Source organism: Sarcophilus harrisii, chromosome 4, assembly GCF_902635505.1.
Source record: "Sarcophilus harrisii chromosome 4, mSarHar1.11, whole genome shotgun sequence".
Classification (NCBI taxonomy): domain Eukaryota; kingdom Metazoa; phylum Chordata; class Mammalia; order Dasyuromorphia; family Dasyuridae; genus Sarcophilus; species Sarcophilus harrisii.
The window spans coordinates 194,930,851-194,955,089 of record NC_045429.1 but is presented as its reverse complement, the minus strand read 5'-3'; the positions used below and the strand labels follow the sequence as shown (position 1 = coordinate 194,955,089).

The 24,239-nt window shown below is 36.7% G+C and overlaps 1 protein-coding gene across 1 annotated transcript in view; it reads right to left on the bottom strand.

The window, feature by feature from the left end:
- Nucleotides 1–24,239, bottom strand: part of BEND3 (BEN domain containing 3) — a 66,694-nt gene that overhangs the window by 16,935 nt on the left and 25,520 nt on the right. The window contains exons 2-3 of the mRNA XM_031964463.1: nucleotides 23,005–23,052; nucleotides 21,731–21,942 (exon numbers count right to left, since the gene is read on the bottom strand). Coding sequence (XP_031820323.1) covers nucleotides 21,731–21,942; nucleotides 23,005–23,041 — 249 coding nt within the window. The 5' untranslated portion in view covers nucleotides 23,042–23,052. The remainder of the gene's footprint in view (nucleotides 1–21,730; nucleotides 21,943–23,004; nucleotides 23,053–24,239) is intronic.

The following is a 24,239-nucleotide window of genomic DNA, read 5'->3' as shown; positions in this document are numbered from 1 at the left end:
ACAGGACACCTAAATAAATAATTAAGATTCTTATACAAGTATTATAATAACAGTATATTTATATAATGCTTTAAGGTTTACAAAGAATTTTACAGGCATCGTCACTTGATCCTTGCCACAATTCATTGAAACAGATATTGTGAATATAATTTTCTCTATTTTACAGAAGTTGAAACTGAGGCTGAAGGAGATTACATTACTTGCTTAGGTGGTGGTAAGAGTGCTGGTGAGTGCTGGCCTTGGAGTCAGAAGGATATACATGAGTTCAAATCTGGCTTTAGAATTTACTAGCTGTGTGATCCTGAACAAGTCACTTAACCCCATTGCCTTGTCAAATAATGAATGAATGACTTGCCATACACAGAGCATGTTGGTAGTAGGATTTAAACTCACCCCTCCCCCCCAAAAATACAATCAATCTTCCAAAGTCTCAGAGCACATTACCATGCCCTGTATTCCTTTCAGAACCAAAGCTTTGAGTTCCCACAAACCAGGTTCAATCTTGAGGACTTCTCATAAATCACTCAGTTCATATCTAGGATTTTTCTTGGAATATAAGGATTAAATCTGTATCTAATAAGAATATCAGAATATATGTCTAGATCTCTACAGAAAAGGTGAAAAGGATGCATGGCTTGCTCTCATACAAGTATGCAGGCTAACAATAGGTCAAATATAAGACAAATTTAATTTACACCCTCCAAACTCCCTCCTCCCAGAAAATGGATTAGATTCGCAACAGAACCCACTGACAGTCAAAACAACTCTCCTCCCCAAGGACCTTATAAGTACCCTAGACGGCTCAGTGGTTAAGGTCTCCCAAAGGAGAAACTATTTGAAATTACTATTAAATCCACTCCTTCAACCTGACTGACACAAATCACATAGCTCGGCACTGGAGAGAAGAAGAGTTGGAAAAGACTTCTTATAGAAAACAGAATTTGCCTTGGGACTTAAAGTTAAGTCAGGGAAGTCAGTAGGCAGAGTTGAGGAAGAACATCCCAGGCTTGGGGGAGGGCCAAAAAAATTCCCCAGAGCAAGAAGTCCAAGATGGGAATAAAATGTAAGATTAGAAAAGGAGGAGGGGAGTTCTATCTGATCTAATTTGGAATTGCCTGTGAATTCTTCCCTTTTCCCTTCAGAAGGCAAGATTCAGGAATTTCTCTGTTGGTCCAGGACCATTACTGCTGATACAATGATGTTTTCTTTGTGGCCAAGTGGTTCCAACTCTCCAAGGGACACAAGTAATTCCCTAGTGGAGTTTGCTGATGCTTAGCTTTTCTCTCCAGGGAACTAAGTCTTAGTCTCAGTAGCCCCTCTCCGGTTAGAGTCTGTTAGCTCTCATTTTTCCATCCTCTGAAGTTGCTATTCTCTGCTACTCCCATCTGCTAGAGCTGGCTGCTGGTACCACAGGCTTTGCCCTTAATGGGAGTGTTATCATTCTTTTGTGATAACCTTTACAGGCAACTAGTCTCAGTACTAATGAATATATTTCCAGCTCTTTTGTAAATTAGGCCCAGTCAGCTAGGTGAGCACACAAGCCCTTCAGAGAGCTATCCAGATCCTTTTAAGACTTCAGTGCCTCCTATCAATATAATTGGCCATGTTGATAACCAAATTAACAAAAACCATATGATCATCTCAATAGATGCAGAAAAAGCATTTGATAAAATCCAACATCCATTCCTATTAAAAACACTTGAGAGTATAGGAATAAATGGACTTTTCCTTAAAATAATCAGCAGCATCTATTTAAAACCATCAGTAAGCATCATATGTAATGGAGACAAACTGCAACCATTCCCAATAAGATCTGGAGTGAAACAAGGTTGCCCACTATCACTGTTACTATTTAATATTGTATTAGAAACGCTAGCTATAGCAATAAGAGCTGAGAAAGAGATTAAAGGAATAAGAATAGGCAATGAGGAAACCAAATTATCACTCTTTGCCGATGACATGATGGTATACTTAGAGAACCCCAGAGGAAAAAAAAAAAGACTTCAGTGCCTGTGAATGGGGGCAGAGGATTTGTTTTTGTCCAGCACAAAGCCATTGTGCAGACCTCATGGTTGTACACCTGTGAAACTTGAACTATATACCTGCACCATGTCAGAAAACTGAATCTTTTCTATTTAAATTGTCTTAGGAAGATCACTTGGTGGCATAAGATTAGACACTGAGACTGAGGTCCTTTCTCAAACTAAGTTGCCAAGCATCCAAACTGTACAGCAAAGAGCACAGCTCCAATGGCCTGGTCACACTGTTTGGATGCCAGCATATATTTGCCCAAAAGCCTGTTTTACGGAGAACTCACCCTGGTCAAGTGCTTACAGGGTGGTCAGAAGAAGGACACTCTCAAGGTCTCCCTTAAGAACTCTGGAAGTGTTTTGTGACATGGGAGACAAGGGCACAAGACCGCCCAGCATGGAGTACCCTCAGCAGAGAAGGCATTCTATGAGCAAAGCAAAACTGAGAGAGCTCAAAAGACATGAGAGATGAGCAGGAACATTCCGAGCTGGTATCATCTGATCAGTCACAGTTGGACACGCTGCCTTGAATCTAACATTCATTTTTGGTCATGAAAGATAACAGCCAAGCATAAAGTTGTCACAAAGTGAGGTCCTTTCCATCCTGTCCAACTCTTTGGGATCCAATTGTAGGGTTTCTTAGCAAAGATCCAGGGGCAGTTGCCATTTCCTTCTCTAGCTCATTTTCAGATTAGGAAGGGTAAGTGAATAGTCCAGGATCTTATAGTGTCTGAGGCCACATTTGAACGCAGCACTCTATCGACTCCATCACTTAGTTGCCTTCCTGGACACAGTAGACACCCAATAAATACTTGTTGAATTCAACTTAATTAATATCTTCTTCCACTCAACCAAACCAAGAGGTTGTCCCTCAACCTGTCCTCCTTGTAGTTTTGGAGCAAGTAAGTCCTTTCAGTTCATATCTTTGGCAGCTAGCACCTATGCCATGAAAATTATCTTGGAAATCTGACAAGATGCAAGGAGACACTTAGCAACCCTTTGGAGGTAGGGGGAAAGGAGAAAGTGAGCCATAACCTGCGTTTCTGCCCCCTAGCAAAAATCCCCCACCCTTATTACATTAATGAAATAACATGTCTGTCTTACAAAATGAAAAAAAAAAAAATCATGTGAACACTTCAGAATTCTTACAAAACAATGAATTATAATGTCCTTAGGTGGGAAAAGATAAGAGAATAAATGCTAATTTCTACCTGGCAGAGTGTTTGAATATCACCCACACTTCTGTGAACAAAAAGAAGTAGGCACTGGTACCAATGAAAACTTTGGCTCTTCACCTTCACCATCTGCTCTATCTGGCTACAGAGCTTTCAATGGTGCCAAACCAGCCTCTACATGGCCTTTTGTTTGATTTTTTTTGAGGATGGTATTTTTTTTCTCCTTAATGTTGCTCTGGAGTGGTATAAATCTAAATGTAGGAAAGTTGCCCTTGCTTTAAGAGAAACCAGCCCCAAGTTCCCTTAATTCTCTTTCTGAAGGGGAAATAACAAGAATGGGAAAGTCAAATCAAAGGGAAGCAAAGATTGCTGCATTGGAGAATCACTAAATTTTAGGATTGGAAAGTATCTCAAGGATCATCTAGCCTTACCTGTACTGGAATTAATAACCTCCTCTTTACTCCTCTAGTTAGTGTTATCCAAGTTCATTTTATAAAGAGCTTATTACCTTAGTAGCTCATCTGACCTTCAAACAGTCCTAATTTGTAAATGTTTTTCCATTGTCTAGAGCCCAAACTGCCTCAGAAAACTGGAAACATTGTTCTTAGAACAATTCATTTCAACAAAAACTTATTAAGTATCTACCATATTTAAGCCATTGTGGGAAGTGCTAAGTATTGATACAAAAATGAAATGCCTAGAGCCCCTACATTCAAGTACCTACGGAGTTATGTGTATATGTGTGTGTACACATATATTATGGAAGGGGGAGGAGAGCAGAGGGAAGGAAGGAGAGAGAGTGATTAAAGGAGAGGGAAGGAGGGAAAAGAAATAGAGAGGGAGAAGGAGGAAGGGAAAGACAGAGGGGTAACTGGAAGAAAGGGGAAGAGGAAAAAGGAAGGTAAAGAAAGGAAGGAGGAGAGGAGAGAGAGAAATAGAAAAAGGAGAGGAGGAAAGAGGGAAGGAGGGGAAAGGATGAGAAAGAGAAAACGAGATTCAGAGAGAGAGAGAGAGAGAGAGACAGACAGAGAGAGACAGAGACAGGGACAGGGACAGAAGGAGAGAACATACATTTTTAGCTGTTGTTTCTGAAAAAGCTTTTTGGAGAGGGTGTTACCTGAATTCACCCACTGAACAAAGAGAAAGATTTCAACAGATAGAGATGAAAATTAAGGAGAAGGCCACTTACTTGGATATTTGAAATAGGAAAGGCAGAGTGAAAATATGGAGATATTTGGGTTTTTTTTTGAATGATGAGATTTTTTTTTTTTAAGGAATTTATATTCTAATGAGAGAGGCAACATATTAATGATTAGGTACATACAAGACATACAGAGAGTGAACTGCTTAATGGTATCTGATGCTTCATGGCTCCATGGACCCTGTCCATGGAGTTTCCTTGGCAGATCCTGGAGTGGTTTGCCTTTTCCATCTCTAGCTCATTTTACAGATGAGGAGACTAAGGCAGAATTAAGTGCCTTTCCCAAGATCACACAGCTAGTTAGTGTCAGAGGCCATATTTAAACTTAAGTTTTTAGCCTAATTTTACTACTGCACAGAGTATATGAAAAAAAAAAAAAGTAACAGAAATAAAACTGGAAAGAGAGATGGAAGGCAAATTGTTGAAGGCATTAAATGTCAGGATAAGAAATATTCATCTTATGTGGCACTTGGAGTCACTTTATATTTTTGTGAAGGCAAGCATTTTCTATGCATTAGGAAGCTCATTTTGGCAGCTCTGGAAGGATGAACTAGAGAAGTGAGACACTAAAAATAATGGGATCAGAAGAATTGCTATGGTCCAAAAAAGAGGGGTATTAGCACTGTGAGTGAAGAGCAGGGAGAAGAATGAGAAATGTCATGGAGGTAAAAGAGACAGAACCCAGTAACTAAAAGTATGGGCATGAGAGAGGTCAAAATCAAAGATGATTCCAAGGTTTTGAGCTTGGGTGACTGGGAGGCTGGCATTGCTATACAAGGAAATAAAAAAATTTGGAAGAGAATTATAGTGGAGGGATGGAAGATGATAAGTTTTGTTTTGGATATGTTGAGCCTTAGGGGACAATTGTAATTAGGGGATGGGAGCAGAAACAATCAATGAAAGAGACTGTTCTGGAGAATAATTTATATGACCATAATAACTCAAAGGAATGAAATTCTGGAAGATTTCACAACTCTGAATTCAGTGATTAATCATGATTTCAGAGGATTAGTGATGAAACATGCCTCCAACCTGCTGGTAGAACTGTGTGGTAGCAGGGATGGGAAATGTGTAAGACCTGCAAAATCATTTGGTCTGTCCCCATCAAGGCAACCTCAGATGACAACAACCTCCCACTGACAGAATTCTTTAGGTTGATCATTTTGTTTTCTCAAAAATGATCTTATAAATATCCAAATGGCCCTTAGTAGAAAAATATTCTCCTCACTCTAGGCTAGAGGAATAGAATAAGACATACATTTTCAGATAGTAAGTTGTTTAAAAAAAAAAATAAGGAAGAACTGCTATTGGGAGTAAAATAGTGAATAATGATGCAAAGAGAAAAGAATATCAATGAAACATTAAAAACACATAGACAAGAAAAAGACATTCCAAAAGAGGACATAGATGAGAAAGATAGTCTTATCATTAATATATTCAATTTAACATACACTTAAAAATGGTCCATTAACAGTTCACACAGTTTTATATATCTATTCTGTTCTTTTATATCAAAATGTTCATGCTTGTTGATGTTAAGTTCAAAGTAACTTTTTAAAAAGAGGTCATTAAGCAAACTTTGAGAGTAGCTTCAATAGAGTCGGGGTGTAGGGAGATCAAAAACTAGATGAGGAATGAACAGATAATAAGAAGTAGAACCTGTAAATGTGAAGTACTCTTCCCATGAGTTTAGCAATGAAAGGAAGGAGATATACAATGATACTTTTGAAAGAATGGAAGGGAAAAATTTTTTTTTCTTTTTTTTTTAAGATGGGTAGAATTGAACATAGATCGGAGGTTCTTAACATTATTTCTTAGATTTGAGCTAGAACTCAGTCTTATCTGACTGTTGCAGCACTCTATCAAAACAATTAATTTTTCAATATTGTTCCGAAATTGTGACACTCAAAACAATTGAATATATAGTACAGAAAGGAAGAATATATACATACATATACACATATATATATTTAAAGCCAAATTGGGAGAGAATCAAGCAGCTTTATTCAATATAAGGACTATTCATTTAGATTTGGAATTTGAAATCTTTAATATCATTTAAAATACATATTTGCTAAAATTACATACAACAGAATACAAGGCAAATACTCCTATGGTGAATGGCTGTGTCACACAGGCTGGAAATTTATGTCATCCTCAACCCATCATTTTTTCTCATTTCCATAGCCAGTTAGTTGCAAAGTCCTGTCATTTCTACCTTGCAATTCTCCCATATATGCCTACCTTTCTCTCCTCTGTACTACCACCATCTTATTGCAAACTCACACATATATTTATATATGAACAAATAGATATGATTCCTTGCATCAAATACAATGCCTATCAGATATTAATAAATTGTTGATTGATTGCTCTCTGAGAGGCACTAGGTAAAAAAAAAAATCATTTAGGAGGAAAAAGTGGGAGAACATCTCAAACTGTGAATATTAAACCAAAAAAAAAAAAAAAATCTCTGTAAGAAGTTTCTTGTAAAGTTCACCATTCATGAATCTAATTAAGACCGAATCTTGGTAAGATTGAGAGAGAACAAATATATCACTGTAAAACTGAAAATTGATTTTAATTCTTTTTTTAAGATTTAAGTTGGCAAGGGTTTAATACTCTTCCAAACCAGAGAAATTTACCTAAAGACCTTCTGTCTTGTAATTAACTCCACTCAGGACTCAATTCTATTGTGAATTAAATCTCTACTGTTATTGCATACCTCTCTAACTTCACCCACTACTCACTGATCTCAAATTTAAGTTCTATTGCAACCTTGTTCACTGTAATTCAAATTCAATTTGATTCAACCAAAGGCTACACTCAGATGAAGCCTAATATTATCATTTTAGGATTATCCCCATCTTCCAAGGAGAAAGTAATGGGAAGGAGGTGAAGTGACTCAACCAACCTCCTCATTAAAATGACTACCAAAAAACACTATCATGATGTAATGTCAGGCCAATCAGAAGACACACTTAGTCATTGAAAGAGGTCACTGATCCACTTAGTTGGTTACTAATACCTTAAAGCATAAAATGATCATGCTCAGAATCTTGTCTCTTTGTGCATCCCTTTTTCCTCTCTGTTTCCTTTATCCTTCTATCATAGTTCATAAGATCTTAAATTCCAACTACTTGCCATTATGCTAAGCACTTTATAAGTGTTATTATTGTCTAGTAAATTTCTTTGAATTCAGGTCTTTCTGACTCAAGCCCAGTGCCCTATTCACTGTACTAGCTAGTTTCCTCTACAGATTTTAGAAGTAAGTCATCTACAACAGGGGTATCAAATATATGCATGTAGTCTATAATACCCCCTAGAGCAGCTTGAATCAGATTAAAATGTAATTGGTAAATATATGTTCCTTCCATTGAACAGAACCAACTAGTTGAGTTGGTTTTATAGACAAGGCAAATTAGGTCCAGGAGAGAAATATATATCTAAACATACATAGAGCTAGTCCATGTCAGAGATGGTCCTTGAAATCTGGCTGCAGGTATACCTTGGAGGCTCTGAGTTTGGTTCCAGACCATTGCAATAAAGTGAGTCACACAAACTTTTTTGTTTCCCCTTCCATATAAAAGTTATGTTTACTCTGTACTGTAGTTTATTAAATAAAATGTTAAGCAGCATCTAAGTCTTCTATACATTGTAATCTTTTTGCTGGTGGAGGGTCTTACCTCTATGTTGATGGCAGTTGACTGATCTGCCCAGTGGTTGCTAACAGTTTAGGGTGGCTGTCAATTTGTTAAAATAAGACAAGGATGTATCAGGGAATAGGAGGGAGAAAGGAAGGGGAGGGGGACAGTGAAATAGTCAGAACACATGCAGTATTTATAGATTAAGTTCTATGTCTTCCATAGTCATGGTTCGTGGTTCCCCCACAATAATTACAATACTAACATCAAAAATCACTGATCAATGATCTTGTGAGGAAGAGAGCCATCTACACCCAGAAAGAGGTCTGTGGGAACTGAATGTGGATCACAATATAGCATTCTCACTCTTTTTGATGTTGTTCGCTTACATTTTGTTTTCTTATTCATTTTCTTCTCTTTTTGCTCTAATTTTTCTTGTGCAACAAGAGAATTATATAAATATGTTTACATATATTGGATTTAACATATATTTTAACATGTATAACATATATTGGATTGCTTGCCATGTAGGAAAGAAGTGGGGAAAAGAAGGGGAAATCTGAAATGCAAGGCTATGCAAGGGTCAATGTTGAAAAATTATCTGGGCATATGTTTTGAAAATAAAAAGCTTTCAAAAAATAAATTAAAATCACTGATCACACCATAGCAGATTTAATAATAATGAAAAAGTTGTAAATGTTGCAAGAATTACCAAAATGTGACAGAGACACCATGTGAGTACATGCTGTTGGAAAAATGGCACCAACACTTAATTGTCACAAACCTTCAATTTGTAAAAAATGCAATATCTGCGAAGTGCAAAAAGTAAAATACATGCTTGTACAGGTGTCTGGAAAACAAAATGGTATACTGAAAAACACTGAAGCTAGAATCAAAGAATCTTTGGTCAAATATTAGCTCTAGCTCATAACCTGAACTGCCCTGTGCTTGCTCTATGTGACTTTTGGGCAAGTCACTTAACTGTTAACCTGCCTCAGTTTCCTCATGTGTAAAACAAGACTAGATGGCCCCTAAGGACATATTATAATTCTAAATCTTGGCTCCTAGAATGATGGTTTCTAATGCAGCTGTATTCCTTCTACCTTATTCACACAGGGCTTCTAAGATGGTAGGGGAGAGAAAATGAAAAGGCATATTAATTCAGGACTTCTGTGCTGTTTAAAAGTGTGTAAATGCCTTATATGCAGTAGTTTCTCAAAAACATTTGCTTCTGAATGAAAGAATGAAATGGAAACAGCAACACTAACTCAAAGAATGGACATTAGACTTTATTGGCAGACAAACAGAACCTTCTTGGGGGACCTCCAATCAAGCCTTTATGAAAATGGTAAAACACAACCCAGGGAAAATTATTTAGTTTGCATATTATCAAAGTTTCTTTTTCTATTGGTCATTACACTCTCCAAATGGTGAGGATTCGCAGCTCTTTCAAAACTTCTTACAGTCATTCTACCCAAATATCTAAGACTGCGAAGAAGGGGCTATCATGGTGTTTGGGATTTGGTTTCATTTATTCAAGCTCTTCTAACCTCCCATTGCACTGAATAATAAAATGTTTAACAGGGCATGAAGTTGTTTTTCTCTGATTTATTGCAAGAACTGGAGATAGATACACACACACACATACTTATACATATTATATATATAATATGTATAAGTATGTGTGTGTGTGATATATATTATATATAATATGTATAAGTATGTGTGTGTGTGTTTGTGTGTGTGTGTATATATATATATATATTTTTTTTTTAAGCCAAATTGGGAGAGAATCAAGTAGCTTTATTCAATATAAGGACAATTCATTTGGATTTGAAATTTGAAATCTTTAATACCATTTAAAATACACATTTGCTATAATTGCATACAACTGATAGATGGTTTTTGCTGAGACACACCATCTTATATCCTTTATCACTGAAAAGCACATTTTAAAGGAATATACTGCTTTGATTTTACGTGGCACTTTTCTCCTCAAATCCTTCACAGGCATCAATGGATTTCTCCCCCTTATCTCTGTAGCCAGTACGGGGACCTTTCCCCCACTTCTTTTGAAAGGTTTCCCTGGTGGAAAGAATGCATGCAGGAGGATTTGGAAAATGCACAGATGAGGGGGAGGGGAAGAAGCATCCTCAGCACACTTTCCTTACTAATTTAAATAATCCCTCTCCGAAACACAGATATACCTCAGTATTTAAGGGATAGAATAAGAATGAATTGTGCCAGAAGACTTGTGTTCCTGCTGCATGGGAACTACCTCCTTGTGATAAGGTCAGAGAATACCTTTATAGACACAGTATATGAATCTATAGTTAGTACCAGGATTTCTTTTAAGAACACAGGGTTAGTAATCTGGAGTATGAGAACTTGGTTTTAGAAAAAAAAATTTATAGACATAAGCATATTTTAAATGTGATAAATATTATATAGACACACATATGTGTATAAACGATGTCCTTTTTATTTTTTTAAATTCTATACAGAATATTTTATGCATTTATTTTGAGAAGGGGTATGTAGACTTTACCAGACTTCCAAAGGGGTTCATAAAACAATAAAAGGTGAAGAATCCCCTTTTCAATAAATTAGGACATAAAGAGGGCCTTGATTCTTAGGAAAACTTGTGAAGCAAGACAAATCTAGAAGCAGTAGCAAACAGATTTAGGGACATTGTAAAAGAAACAAGATGCTCAGTGGAAACAAGCATTTATTAAAAAGTCAGTACATTCCAGGCACTGTACTAAGTGCTGGGGATAGAAATATGGACTAAAATTGCATCCAGGCAGGCCTGGAGGCCACATCCTAATGGAGGGAAGACAATATGCAAACAACTACTTACAAGATGTATACGGGGTAAAGTGGAGGTAATGTCAGAAGCCGCTGGGTGGAAAGGAGTTACTGGGAAAAGGTGGTTGCAAAAGGTAGGATATGAAGGATGTCCAGGGACTCAAGAAGCAGAGGAAAGGAGGCAGAACATTCCAGTCATGACTGAGTCAGGAGACAGATTAGGGTGTACAAGGAACAAGAAAACAAGAAAAAACGAAAAGCAAAGAGACTGCTTTTCCAAGGAGATGGATTGCAGAAAATGTAGAGCGCTAATTCTAAGAAGCTTCAAAAAGTAGAAAACTGTGAAGGGCTTTAAAACTGTGAAGGGCTTTAAATGCTCAACAAAGGATTTGATATTTGATTCAGTGGATATAAGGAGGGATGGGGGTGATATGATGAGCCCAAGATTCATGGGAGACTGCTTGGGAGTCTGGATGGAGGAGGCAGGGAGACAGCATCTGGCCAGGCAAAAGGTCCTACATCAGTCTGACTGGCAACTCTGTGTGGGAGAGACCTACTTTAGAATAAGCCAAATGTTCAGCAAACAAACTCCTTACAAACCTTTCACCCTTCAAGCATTTAACAGTGCTTGAGGATCTGAACTGCAAGTTTATGCTAATGATTAAAATCTGAAACAATGATCAATCCAAAGAACTGTCTTTTAAAATTTACTGTCACTACCATAAAGTTAGTGCAGGGAATAATATCCTGTAAGTCTCCACAACCAGTTAAACGTTAAACAAGGAAGCTCAAAACCCCCTGAGAGGGTCAAAGGAAGACTAGCCTTAGAAAAGACTCCAGGTCCCAACTAGCGGTTAATTCCAAAGGAATCTCCTTCCTACCAGCAGGAGTCAGTATCAGTTCCCAAGTCCAAGTTCCAGCAAAGTCTGGTCCTAGGTTTTATAGGCCAGATAAGGCCCTTTTTAAAAAACCCAGCAGATTGCTGGGAGAAAGTACCTTATTACTTCTGTTACCTAATTCCACCTGGGATTTTCCTTTGATATTTTTGCTATTGGTGTTATCATTTCAGTCGAGTCTAATTCTTTGGCAATCCCATTTCAGGTTTTCTTGGCACATATACTAGAGTGGTTTGCCATTTCCTTCTCCAGTTCGTTTTGCAGATGAAGAAACTGAGGCAAAAAGGATTAAGTAAATTGCTCGAGATCACACAGATAATTAAATGCCTGAGGCCAAATTTGAACTCAGGTCTTTCTGACAAGATACCGGGTACTCCATTTACTGAGCCACCCAGCTGGCTTCTTTTACTGCCCAATAATGAGCTCTATGTTTCCTTGTCCTGGGTCTCTGATATTCAGAACGACATTCTATAGTCTACAATAGCAATCCAATTCTTGAGTCAGCAGCCTGGCTGTTGGGGTCTAGAGAGTATAAGGGGGCCTTAGTTTAAACCCCAATCTTGCCCCTACCTCTTTAGACTCTCTCCCTCCCTTAGGTTAAAGGATGAGGTTCCTTCTAGCTTTAACTTTATGATCTACTGTGGTATGAAAGGGATCTGCTTCAGGGGATGGAGCATTCACACCAAGGAACAGCAGGCTTAATAATCTGCAGCAAGGTGGTTGATTTAGTCAGTCCTATGGCCAGGCTTATGATGTTGGTACTGCTGCAAAGCAAGAGAAAGATGGGGATAACAACAAAAAAACAAGTTGTCTTGGGTGAGGAAGCTACCTGAAACCAACCATGATGCCTAGTTTTCCCACCCTACCCTTAGAACAGCGTTCTCCAGGGTTGACTCTGGGCAGGCTCCTTGGGCTTTGGGCCTCCAGCAAGAACTCTTTTCTGACTTCCAATATAGTCTGACTTGATTACCGAGGAGATTCTACAGGTCAGACCACTCCTGGGCTTTTGCCCGATTAATTCTGACTCTATTCTCTCTCCTGAGTATTTTGTTGTTGTTCAGTCATGTCTGACTTTCCTGAATCCATTTGAGGTTATCTTGGCAAAGGGATGGGAGTGGTTTGCCATTTCCTTCTGCAGATCATTTGACAGATGAGGAAACTTAGACAAATAGGATTATAGTGACTTGCTCAGGGTCACATGGCTAGGAGTGACTGCAGTTGGATTTTAAATCAGGTCTGCCAGACTTAGACCCAGTGCTTTAAACACAGTCCCATCTAGCTACCCATTGGAACAGAGATTAGTCAATCTAGTCTCAAAAACAAAAACAAAACAAATCCCAAATCCCCTAATCTCAAATTAGGTGGCAGGTAAATCCCTATCAAGCTCTCCAGCTGAACCAGAACTCTGAAGAACTAAAAGCTTTTGAAGACTTGTCTAAAGCAGATGAATTACTCTGGAAGTAGGTGGAGTCAGCTGTCCAGACACTCATTTACCACCTAAGTGACCCTTGGTCAAGGTACTTAATCTCTGGGCTTCAGATTCCTTATCTATAAATAAAATGATTCCTTTTAGCCTTAAATCTGAAATCTAGATTCTAGCACAGAGAGTATCCTATTTCTTAGGTAAGGTAGAAAAATTGACCTGATTTCTGGTCTAAGGACTTTCTATTTCTTGGTCATGCCTGAAATGTTCCTGTAGATTTTGCCAAGGTGAAAAGGCTGACCAACCAGAGTCCATTCCCCATCTCACATGAACCAGGAGCCAACCATAAAGCCTCAATGGCTTTGAGAAGAACTCTAAAGGAATTATGGCACCTCCCTGCCCCATTCCCTTTCCATTTGAATTACTAAACCCCTATCTAGTTACTTGTAGCCCCTGGTCTGGATTGAACTATATTTGCCAAATCAGGAAGGGGCAAGACTTGCTCTTAACATATTTTAATGCAGAACTTGTCACAAAACAGTCCTGTCTTGGTTGCTTAGTATTTGGAAATTTGAGCCATATTTACAATTCTCATGACAAATTAGCCCTAATTGAGTTATCAAGGCCAGTTTTATTCATGCTCAGACTAAAAATTTCCCTTCATTTTAGTCCTGCCTTGTATTGGGCCAGAAATCAAAGATGGTCCCTTCAGCATCTTCTGATCCTTTCTGCTGTCTCTGACTTTCTTGTCCCAAGGAAGGACACAGAACTAGGTCTACTCATCACTGTAGGTAAAGGCAGGGACATGCTGAAAGCCAGCTCAAAAGTGTGAACATTTTACATTTCAGAAATTGGCAAACACTACAAATATGGTTTCAATTTATTGTTTGGCCTTAAGAAAGAGGTGAAGAAAACATTAATGATGTAGATTAAATGCTTCAGAGAGCTAGTTGTTAAACATTTACCAACACATCCCTGGGTAAAGGATCCAAAGCCCAATTATTTATTTTTTAGGCAAATCGGGTTATATAACTTACTCAGGATTACCCAGTTGATTCTGAGGCCAAATTTGAACTCGGGTCCTCCTGATTCCAGATCACTGCTCTTATCCACTGTACCATGTAGTTCCCATGTAGTTTTTTTTGCATTTTTCTAACATTTTTATTGCAGAATCTTCAAAAGCTTATAAAGTAAGTCAAGAAGGTTTTGTTTTTTTTTTTTTTTTAATAATATAAGTGACTTTGACAATTCTTTTAGGACTGGTAAATAATGCATTGCATGATATTTCTCAAAGAAAGAAAATAATAAGCATATCCCCCTAATTACTTTTTAAACTAAAACTTCTTAACCCTCAAAAGAAAACTTTCAAATCAGCAGGTACAGCAGGAACTAGGTTCGGTGAACTCAAGAATTCCCATGAATTTTATGGATGCCTGGCTGACTAAGCAAGAGTAAATTCCTTGTTCAACTCATCTCTCCTAAAAAGCCTGTTTGCATGCACTGGCAGCCTGACAGACTTCTACCCATAACTTGACATCCAGGAAACTAAAGCCTAGAAGCCCACGTGGGGAAGCACAGCAAAGTATTTAGTCTGCAAGTAATCCCCTTCTCAGTGGTGTTGGGTCCCAGAAAATGATGCAATGGCTGCTATAGAATAATTTCACATTTCAAGGGACTTAGAAAAGGTCATGTTCCACTTCTAGCACTAGAGCCAGTGTCTGCTGTGTCTAATTGGTGTGCTGCCAGGATCTGAGTCAGAATTTCCTCTGTGGTACTGAGGCTTCAGGGACATTTTCAAAACTGTCAAAGCAGAAAAGTTATCCCCATATAGGTTGTACAACTGTATAAATGACAAGTTGAAGAGAACCAATCCTGGTTCCCTTATTTTTTTAAATGGTATAATCTTTAATATTCAGGTAGAATATTTCCTGGGAACAAGTCTAGGCAATATACTCATTAACTAGGGCACAGCCTCTAACTCTATACGGGTTTATGAAAAAGAACAGATAAAAGGGGTTTATTTGACTATTTATCTACTTTCCCCACTAAAATTCTAGTGGTGGGCAGGGGAGAAAGAGAAGGAGTTAAATCTCTGCTATTATTACAGAGTGGGGAGTTGCGCCCTAGAGTCAGGAAGACTGATCCTCCTGAGATGAAATGGCCTCAGACATGTATGAATTGTGTGACCCTGGACAAGTCACTTAATCCTGTTTGCTTCAGTTTCCTCATGTATAAAATTAGCTACAAAAAGAAATGGTAAACCAGTTCAGTATCTGTCAAGAAAACCTCAAAACAGGTCATCTAGAATTGAAAATGAATGAAACAACTGAACAACAAAAACAAATTATTATATACAGCTTTGAATATACAACTTTACCATTAAACCCTGAGCAGTGCTACTGATAAAGTGAATTTTTAAGATTAGTTGTATTTATCACTTAAACCTCTAGGGTTAGGAGAGAGATATACTATTCGATCTAGATACAGGAAGGGAAGAATAGGAGACAGCTTTCTAAAACTAGTATGAATGTCAGAGTATGCCCTCTGGGTTGTACTTTGTCCCTGCAGTTCCCTACAGGTTCATGAATTCGGTATTTCAGAATCCATTGGGGTAGAGAGGTTACTATCTTGATAATCTCATCTATTCCTAAAATACTGTTCAGAGACCAGAACTGATCTAGGCCAACATCACCTGTTTCCTATGCTGGCAAAAAAGCCAATTGGAGAAAGAGGAGTTTAGCATCCCAAATCATGTTATTTGTTATGAGGAATAGCTCTTTAACCAGAGGAGGGGGAGGAATATGGGAAACTATGGTGATGTGAAAATAAAAGATAATGATTTTCTTTTACAATTAAGAACCACTGCATTTCTTCCTTTCTATGGCATAATACTGTCTTTTTATATTCAGGTTTCTTATGCTCTCAGAAACTCTCATGGATGCTCTAAACCTACAACAAAGCCCCTCTAATGGACATGGACCAGGGAAGCATTTAATGAGTTTATGGTCATTCAGTGAGCTTAAAGACTAGTTCACTTAGATTCCTAATGTGATCTACCTAGATCTTCAAAAACAACTCATTGTGGAAACCCATGTAACTAACGGGGACAAATTTCTCATAGGCCATATTACCAAATGCTGAAGCCCTGACAGTATTTCTCCTCCACATTGTTCTTTGTACAGAAAGAAACTATAAGAGTAAGGAAAGAAAAGGCTACTAGCTTTGGAAGCCATATTTGAGAGATTTACATTAATAGCTTGAAAGACTATTGCTTGATGTTGCCATGAATGTTAAACCAGAATGACAAATGAACCAATCTGGATTAATAATATCCATCATTTTTGTTTGTTTAACTTGCATTATCACTCATACTTTAGGTCTCTGTACCATATGGAGTGCTGTGCTGTTATGTGTAAATATGTAAATAAATAGGATACATTTGGTATCACTAAAGATGGTTTCCATATTTTTGTTAAATTTTAAATGGTGAAAAGTTTGTGATTTTATAATAACCTTTCTATTTAAAAAAAAAAAATCTGCATTTCTTTGCTGTTAAAAAGTCCTATACAAATGTTTGGTGGTATAGTAGATAGAGAATGGATCTTGGGAGTAAGGAAAACCTGAGTCTGAGTTCTACCTTAGATATTTACCTGTGACCTTAGGCAAATCACTTAACCCATCTGCCAAAATGTTCTCATCTATAAAATGAAGATAATAATAGCACCTATCTCCCAAGTTTGTTGTGAGATCCAAATACGGTAATATTTGCAAAGTGCTTTGCCAACTTAAAAGAGTTATCTCTTCATAACTAAAGGAAAGGGTGATTTTATTAAAACTCAATATTTTCTATAAAATCCTTAAGTTTCTCATTTATTTGGATCTATCAACAGGATTTTTAAAAAATAACAAAACAAAGGTCTAGAAGTTAAGATCTCATAGTGTTCCAGCTAGTGATAGATAATACTTGAAATATTAAGTGGCTTGGAAAGGTCTCCAGAAGTTGAATTGAGATGCTTATCTCGATTACCAGAACAGCTTGAATCTACAGCTGGAAAATTCAAGCAAATTGTTTCTGCAAAGTTTATAGCCTTCAGCTTCTAATCCCAGGTGAGATGATTCTAACATGAAGTCATAGGACCATAAGACACTTATAGAAATTAACTACTTCCCTTCAATCATGACCACATTTAAAGTGACCCAGTCCAATGAGAACCACATCTGGACTACACTTTTTTAAAAGCCTACGTTCATTTCATCACCCCCTTACTTAAAAATATCCAATGGTATCCTACTAGTTAGAACAGGGATTTTATCCCTGATTCCATGAATATTCTATTTATTTACTGAAAATTCCATTTCATTTTATTTTCAGATCCAAATTATCTCCCTTTTTCCCTACCCATAAGGAAGGCAAGAAAAAGAAAACATAAATATTTAGTCACAAATTCCCACATTAATCATGTCCCCCAAAAAAAAACAAAAAAAGAAAAGAAAAGAAAGTATGTTTTAATCTGCATTTTATATCCATCAATTCTCTATGAGGAAGGTGAGGAGCATGTTTGTTTCATCATAAGTCCTTTGGGTTAGTCACTATGTTGACCAGAGTTCCTAAGTCCATCATGACCTTTTAAATATATATATATATTTATATAACTTTTTTTCCAAATTGATTTCCTTTATGTTGATGTGAACAGACAATTTTCAGAAGAGAGAGAGATGGAGAGAGAAAGGAATTGTGAACAGACAATTTTCAGAAGAAAAAAAAAAAAACAAAGTTATCTATAGTACATGAAAAAATGTTCTAAATCATTACTGATTAGAGCTATACTTCTTAAATTATGGATTCCAACCCCATATAGGGTCAGGTAACTGAATGTGGAGATAGCAAAAAATTTGGCAACAGGAAAGGTTTCTAAATGCTCCACATCCTGGAGTATCAAAAATTCTGCCAAGAATTAATTCTTTACCTAAAAATAATCAAGCACATCCATCTCATTAGTATTCAAATTTGCTTTTGTCTTTAATAAATAGTAAAATTATATGTAATCCAAAGAACCATTTTAAAGTAAATTTATTTATGATTTATTATCAGCAACTGTTTGATTTCTATAACTATTTTATATACCTATATATCCAAGATCATATGAAAATTTCTCAGGTGAAAAGCATTCACAAGTAGAAAAAGCTTAAGAAGCCCTAGATTAGAGAAATGCAAATTAAAACAACTCTAGGGTACCACATCATAACTATCAGAAATGACAAATGTTGGAAGAGTTGAGGGGGAAAATGTACATTAATAAACTGTTGGTGGAGTTAAGAACTAGTCCAGTCATTTCTGGAGAATAACTTGGACTTATATCCAATAGGCTTTAAAACTGTGCCTATCCTTTGATCCAGAAATACCACTAGGTCTATACCCCAAAGAAATCAATTTAAAAGAAAAATGACCTATATGTACAAAAATATTTATAACAGTTCTTTTTGGAGTGGCAAAGGAATGGAAATTGAAGGGATGCTCATCAATTGAGGAATAGTTGAACAAATTGTGTCATATGATTGGTTTGGAATACTATTGTGCTATAAGAAATGATGAGAGAGGTGGTTTCATAAAAAACATGGGAAGACCTATATGAACTAATACAAAGTGAAATGAGAAAAACCAGGAAAATTGTCCACCATCACCAGTCATGTGTAATAATGATCAATTGTGAAAGACTTGCTTCTCTGATCAATACAATGATCCAAGATAATTCCAAAGGACCGATGATGAAAAAAATGCTATTATCTCCAGAAAGATGACTGATAAATTCTGAGTATAATGTCATATGCAAGCATAATTTTTCTACTTTCTTTCTTTTTTTTTTGGGGGGGGGGGTGATACAGCTTACATGAAAATATGATTTACATATTTCACATGTATAATTGATATTTTACTTGATTTCTCAGTGGAGAGGGTATAATGAGAGGGAGGGAAAGAATTTGAAACTCAAATAAAAACAAAGAATGTTAAAAAAAAATTTTTATTTTTTAAAAAAACATTTAAAATAGGATTTGATTTAGATAAATTCCATTTATACACAACTTTTCTAGGAGTACCACTAGTATATAAATTGGAGCTCACTTAAGTTTAACAATTTTTACCTCTAGAAAATTTTTCTTCGAAGAGTGTTCTGTTTCCATTTTCCTTGTAAGTCAGAATCCTATATGTTGTTTACAGGAAACACATGAAGTAGGGAGATACATACAGAGTAAAGGTAAAAGGTTGGAGCAGAATCTACTATGCTTCAGGTGAAGTCAAAAAAGCAGGGGTAGCCATCCTGATCTCAGATCAAGCAAAAGCAAAAATTGATCTAATTAAAAGAGATAAGGAAGGACACTATATCTTGCTAAAGAGTAGCATAGATAATGAAGCAATATCAATATTAAACATATATGCACCAAGTGGTGTAGCATCTAAATTCTTAAAAGAGAAATTAAGAGAGCTGCAAGAAGAAATAGACAGCAAAACTATAATAGTGGGAGATCTCAACCTTACACTCTCAGAATTAGATAAATAAATAAGAAAGAAGTCAAAGAGGTAAATAGACTACTAGAAAAGTTAGATATGATAGCTCTCTGGAGAAAACTAAATGGAGAGAGAAAGGAATATACTTTCTTCTCAGCAGTTCATGGAACCTATTCAAAAATTGATCATATATTAGGTCATAAAAACCTCAAAACCATTTTCCTTATAAATGTATCATATTCTATTTTTCAACCTTGTTAACTTTTGTGTCGCACATACCTAATTCCACCATTCCCCTTAAAGACACTGGCAGTGCCTGAGTTCATCTTTTTTTATATCCTAGAGTCCAACATTGTGTTCTGCACACAGTAAATATTAAATGAAAGATGATGAAAAGGAAAGATTATTCACTGTGGTTCACTGGCTGTGGATAAAATGTCCCAAGGTCAACTCTCATTTCCAATAATTACCTACATGATCATGGGGAAATCCCTTCATTTCCATTGGCCTTGGTTTCCTCAGCTACATGAATGAGGGAATTGAACTGGATGGCCTCTAAGCTCCCTTCCAGCTTCGGAGCTACAATCTTATGATGCAATACAAAAAACAAAGAACTCAAAACAAGTACATTGTGTACTTGGGTTTGTACCAGAATGGATGCACTGAATTCAGCAAGATAGAACCGTCAATAATGGACGAAGTGCCCAACATAAATAGCCATGAATTCAAAGGGTTTATGGGTACACTAAGAAAGACAAGTCTAAAAATTCATCTCCATTTAACAACATTTAGTAAATGCTTACTGTGTGCAGAGTAATGTGCTAGATTCTAGAACACTGATAAAATAAGAAAAATCGATAATAGCTCTTCTACAGTCAGATGTGGCTTGTCTTGGTTAGTTTTGTTGAAGAGCTTTCTCCCTGCCATTATATTTAATAATTGACATTCAATGGATGGCTCATTGGATAGGGGAGGAAAGATATATTCAGAAGCTAGTAGTACAGTGGATAGAGCACCAGCCCTGAAGTCAGGAGGACCTGAGTTCAAATCTGGCCTCAGACACTTAGCACTTCCTAGCTGTGTGACCCTGGGCAAGTCACTTAACCCCAGCTGCCTCAGCAAAAAAAAAAGAAAGAAAGAAAGAAAGAAATGGAAGACAATATAAAGAACAAAGTTGCATCTGCAAAAATAAAATGAAATTAAAAAAAAATTTTTAATAGATAAGTTCCTACTGTCAGGAAACTTGGTCTGATAAGAGATAAAAAAAAAAAATACTCAAATATAAGCACAATATAATTGGCTATGTGACCCTGGACAAATTGTTTAATATCTCAGTTTCCCAAACAATTCTCTAAGACTGGAGACAGCTAGGTGCCACCAAGGACAGAGTACTGGCTTTGGACTCAGGAAAATTTGAGTTCAAATGTAACCTAAGACACTTAGAACCTGTTTGACCCTGAAGAAATCATAAAAGTTCTGTCTGTTTTGGTTTTCTTCATGTAGAAAATAGAAATAATGACGATGATGGTGAAGATGATGATAACATACCTGCCTCTCAGGAGTATGAGAATAAAATGAGGTAATGTTTGTAAAGCACTCTACACACAGAGTACTATATAAATACCCACTATGTCTACTATTATTGATGATAATAACAGCAATAATAATGATGGTAATAAGTTATAGAAGAGGGACCTCTCCCATACTGGCAGTTTCCTCATTGGAAGTTCCTTAATATTTGTAACAATACACAATTTGTAACAATGTTACAATGTACAAAATCCATAGAAAAGTATAAAAGAAACTTGCCAAAAATATTAGCTATTACTACAATGCATAATGATGATGATGATGATAAACCACAGTAACAACTACAACAACAATGATGGTAATAAATAGAAGAGGATGTTTACGTACATCGGCAGTGTCTACACTGGAACTCACTGGTCCAAACCCTATCCCTATAATGAGTACATGGCAGCATCACCAAGATGGTATGTAGAAAGCTGAGCAAGCAACATGAAAAGTCCCATACAAGGAGGACCTACCTCAGGTATTAGACGCCTTTTTTTCACACTAGGTAAAATGTCCTGCTGGCCTCCATGGCCATCACTTCCAGTCTGCTTCCGCTTGCTGGAGTCCTGAAGGGACGTAAACGAGCCATCCGATGGGGGCTTCTCGGCAATCCTAGAGGTCACAGAACAATCCAGCACAGCATCCCCAGCTTCAGTCTCCACTTTCACAGGATTATTTTTTATAACTGTCATAGGGGATAAGTGAGAGAGTCAGGTTGGTAAAGTGAGACTGCTACATGTTTCTGCCTACCTAGTACCCCACTCTTAAATGGTCTTCCCTTTGGCCTCATCTCACAGCACAATCTCTAGTCATAGCAAAAGCAAGTTATAATACAAAGCCATTTTCCTCTAATTGTGCAATATACATAGAATTCCTACTCCAATATTTTGACAGGTCTGTGACTTTATCGTAGATGAACATAAATCATAATTGCTAAAATATATTTCCCTCTAAATGGGCAGTTTTCTGAATTAAAATAATAAAATTAAAGTTAAAAAAACAAACCTGATAGCCAAGCACCTCTGCATTTAATAATAATAGCTAACATTTAGTTTGCAAATCATTTTATATAGACCCTCTCAACAACCTTGTGAGATAGATGCTATTATTATTCTCATTTTTATAATAAGGCAACTGATGCACAATGATTTGTCAGAGCCACACAAGTAGTGTTAGGAGCTGTTTTTAAATTCAGGTTTTCTTTATTCTAAATCCAACACTATGCACTAAGCTACCTTGATGTTTTAACTATTTTGGTCTTCAACTAACAGCCATATATTTTAACACTAAGCCCACATTTAATGCTTATCTAGAGAGGGAGCCACGTGGTGTGGAATCAGGAACCCAAGTTCAAATGTAACCTCACATACTTACAGCTGTGTGACTCTAAGCAAGTCACTTAAATGTTTTCTGCCTCGATTTCTTCAACTGTAAAATGGAAATAATAATAGCAACTACCTCTCAGGATAGTTCTGACAATCAAATGAGATAATAATTATATAGCGCTCAGCATAAAATTTAGCACAAAGTAAATGTTAGCTGTTATTCTTATTTTCTAGCTTTGTAGGACTTACATAGTTTTGGAGGTTCCCAGGGTCACTTGTATTTTATGATGAGTGTCTTTTGAGGGGGTACAATAAAATGTTTGCCCAAGGATTTGTTTAAATAATTTTTAAGTTTTTTTGAGAAAGAATGGTAGTGATGGAGATAACAGACTAAAAATATTTTAAAATCTGAAGTATTTTACCTTCTTCTTCATCATCACTGAATTCAGCTGAGTTCATCTTCTGTACCACTAAATAAAAAAACAAAATATTCATCAGAACCTAAAAATTCACAGGGCACATAGAATGAATCAGGAGTTGGTCTTTTCACGGAGTGTGTGGTGGTGACGGTTATTATTTTATTTGCCCAAACCATATAGAAATTGCTCCATAACAACAAAGCCAATTCCTCTTACTCAGATTTCTAAGTTTTCTTTGGGAACCAGATCTTGTACACATACTAATGGGAGCCCTTTTTAAAGAATTATCACAACTGAATGCAGAAAAGTATTACTTGAGGACTACTTTTAGGATTGTGTGGAAATCACACTATTAAATCAAGAGTTACAAATGTCCCTGGTTTGGATGAGCTCATTTCAATCTCTAAGGAATTATACCTTACTAAATGCTAGAAGCAAAGGATTTAGAGCTAGCAGGGTCTCCAAATGCATCAGCTTGATTAAGGATATCCAGATAATAAATAGCACAAGGAGGACTCCAACCCAGGCCCTGTCTCCAAATTGACATCATATGACAAACTTAGATTAAATTTTAAAAATTATAACTCATTCTAAACTAGAGTTGTCCATATATAACTCTTAAATTTCAATAAGAAATGGTAGAGATTAAAAATAATACATCCTGACACCTAACATTACAATGCAAAGATGACACTTCAATGAACAAATAAAAGGATAAATAATGTCTTAGTTTAATTCATTATAATAAATTAAGTAAATTGATGGAAAGAGGAATATGAGGAAAAGAACTGAATGTTGACCATCCTCTTAAGATCATGCTGAATTCTGTCTTTTCCCTCTGACCAAGCTGGCCTTCTTAGCAAGAGACTAGCATTAAAACTCAATGATTTCATTTTTTCCTTCTAGACCATCAGTCCATCTGCTCTACCTCCCATCCTACTCCCATCACTTTTCTTTGCCTCAAGAATTCCCCATACCGAATCTTAATCAGTAATTCCAGACTCAGACATGGGGGTGGGAAGCACAGCCTTAGCAAATTAGAAAACACACCTTCGGAATCCCCTTCAGGGGGTTGGCATTTTCTTAACTACCCAAAAGAAGATAAAGTTTTTTGAATGGTAAACAATACAAAAATTCCAAATAACACTGCTCATAAATTATTTGCTTTGGAGCTATCTTTTGCTCTCAGGTTCAAGTGGGTTAAAATTCAGTCAGGGAAGGAAATGTAGTCTTTTAAT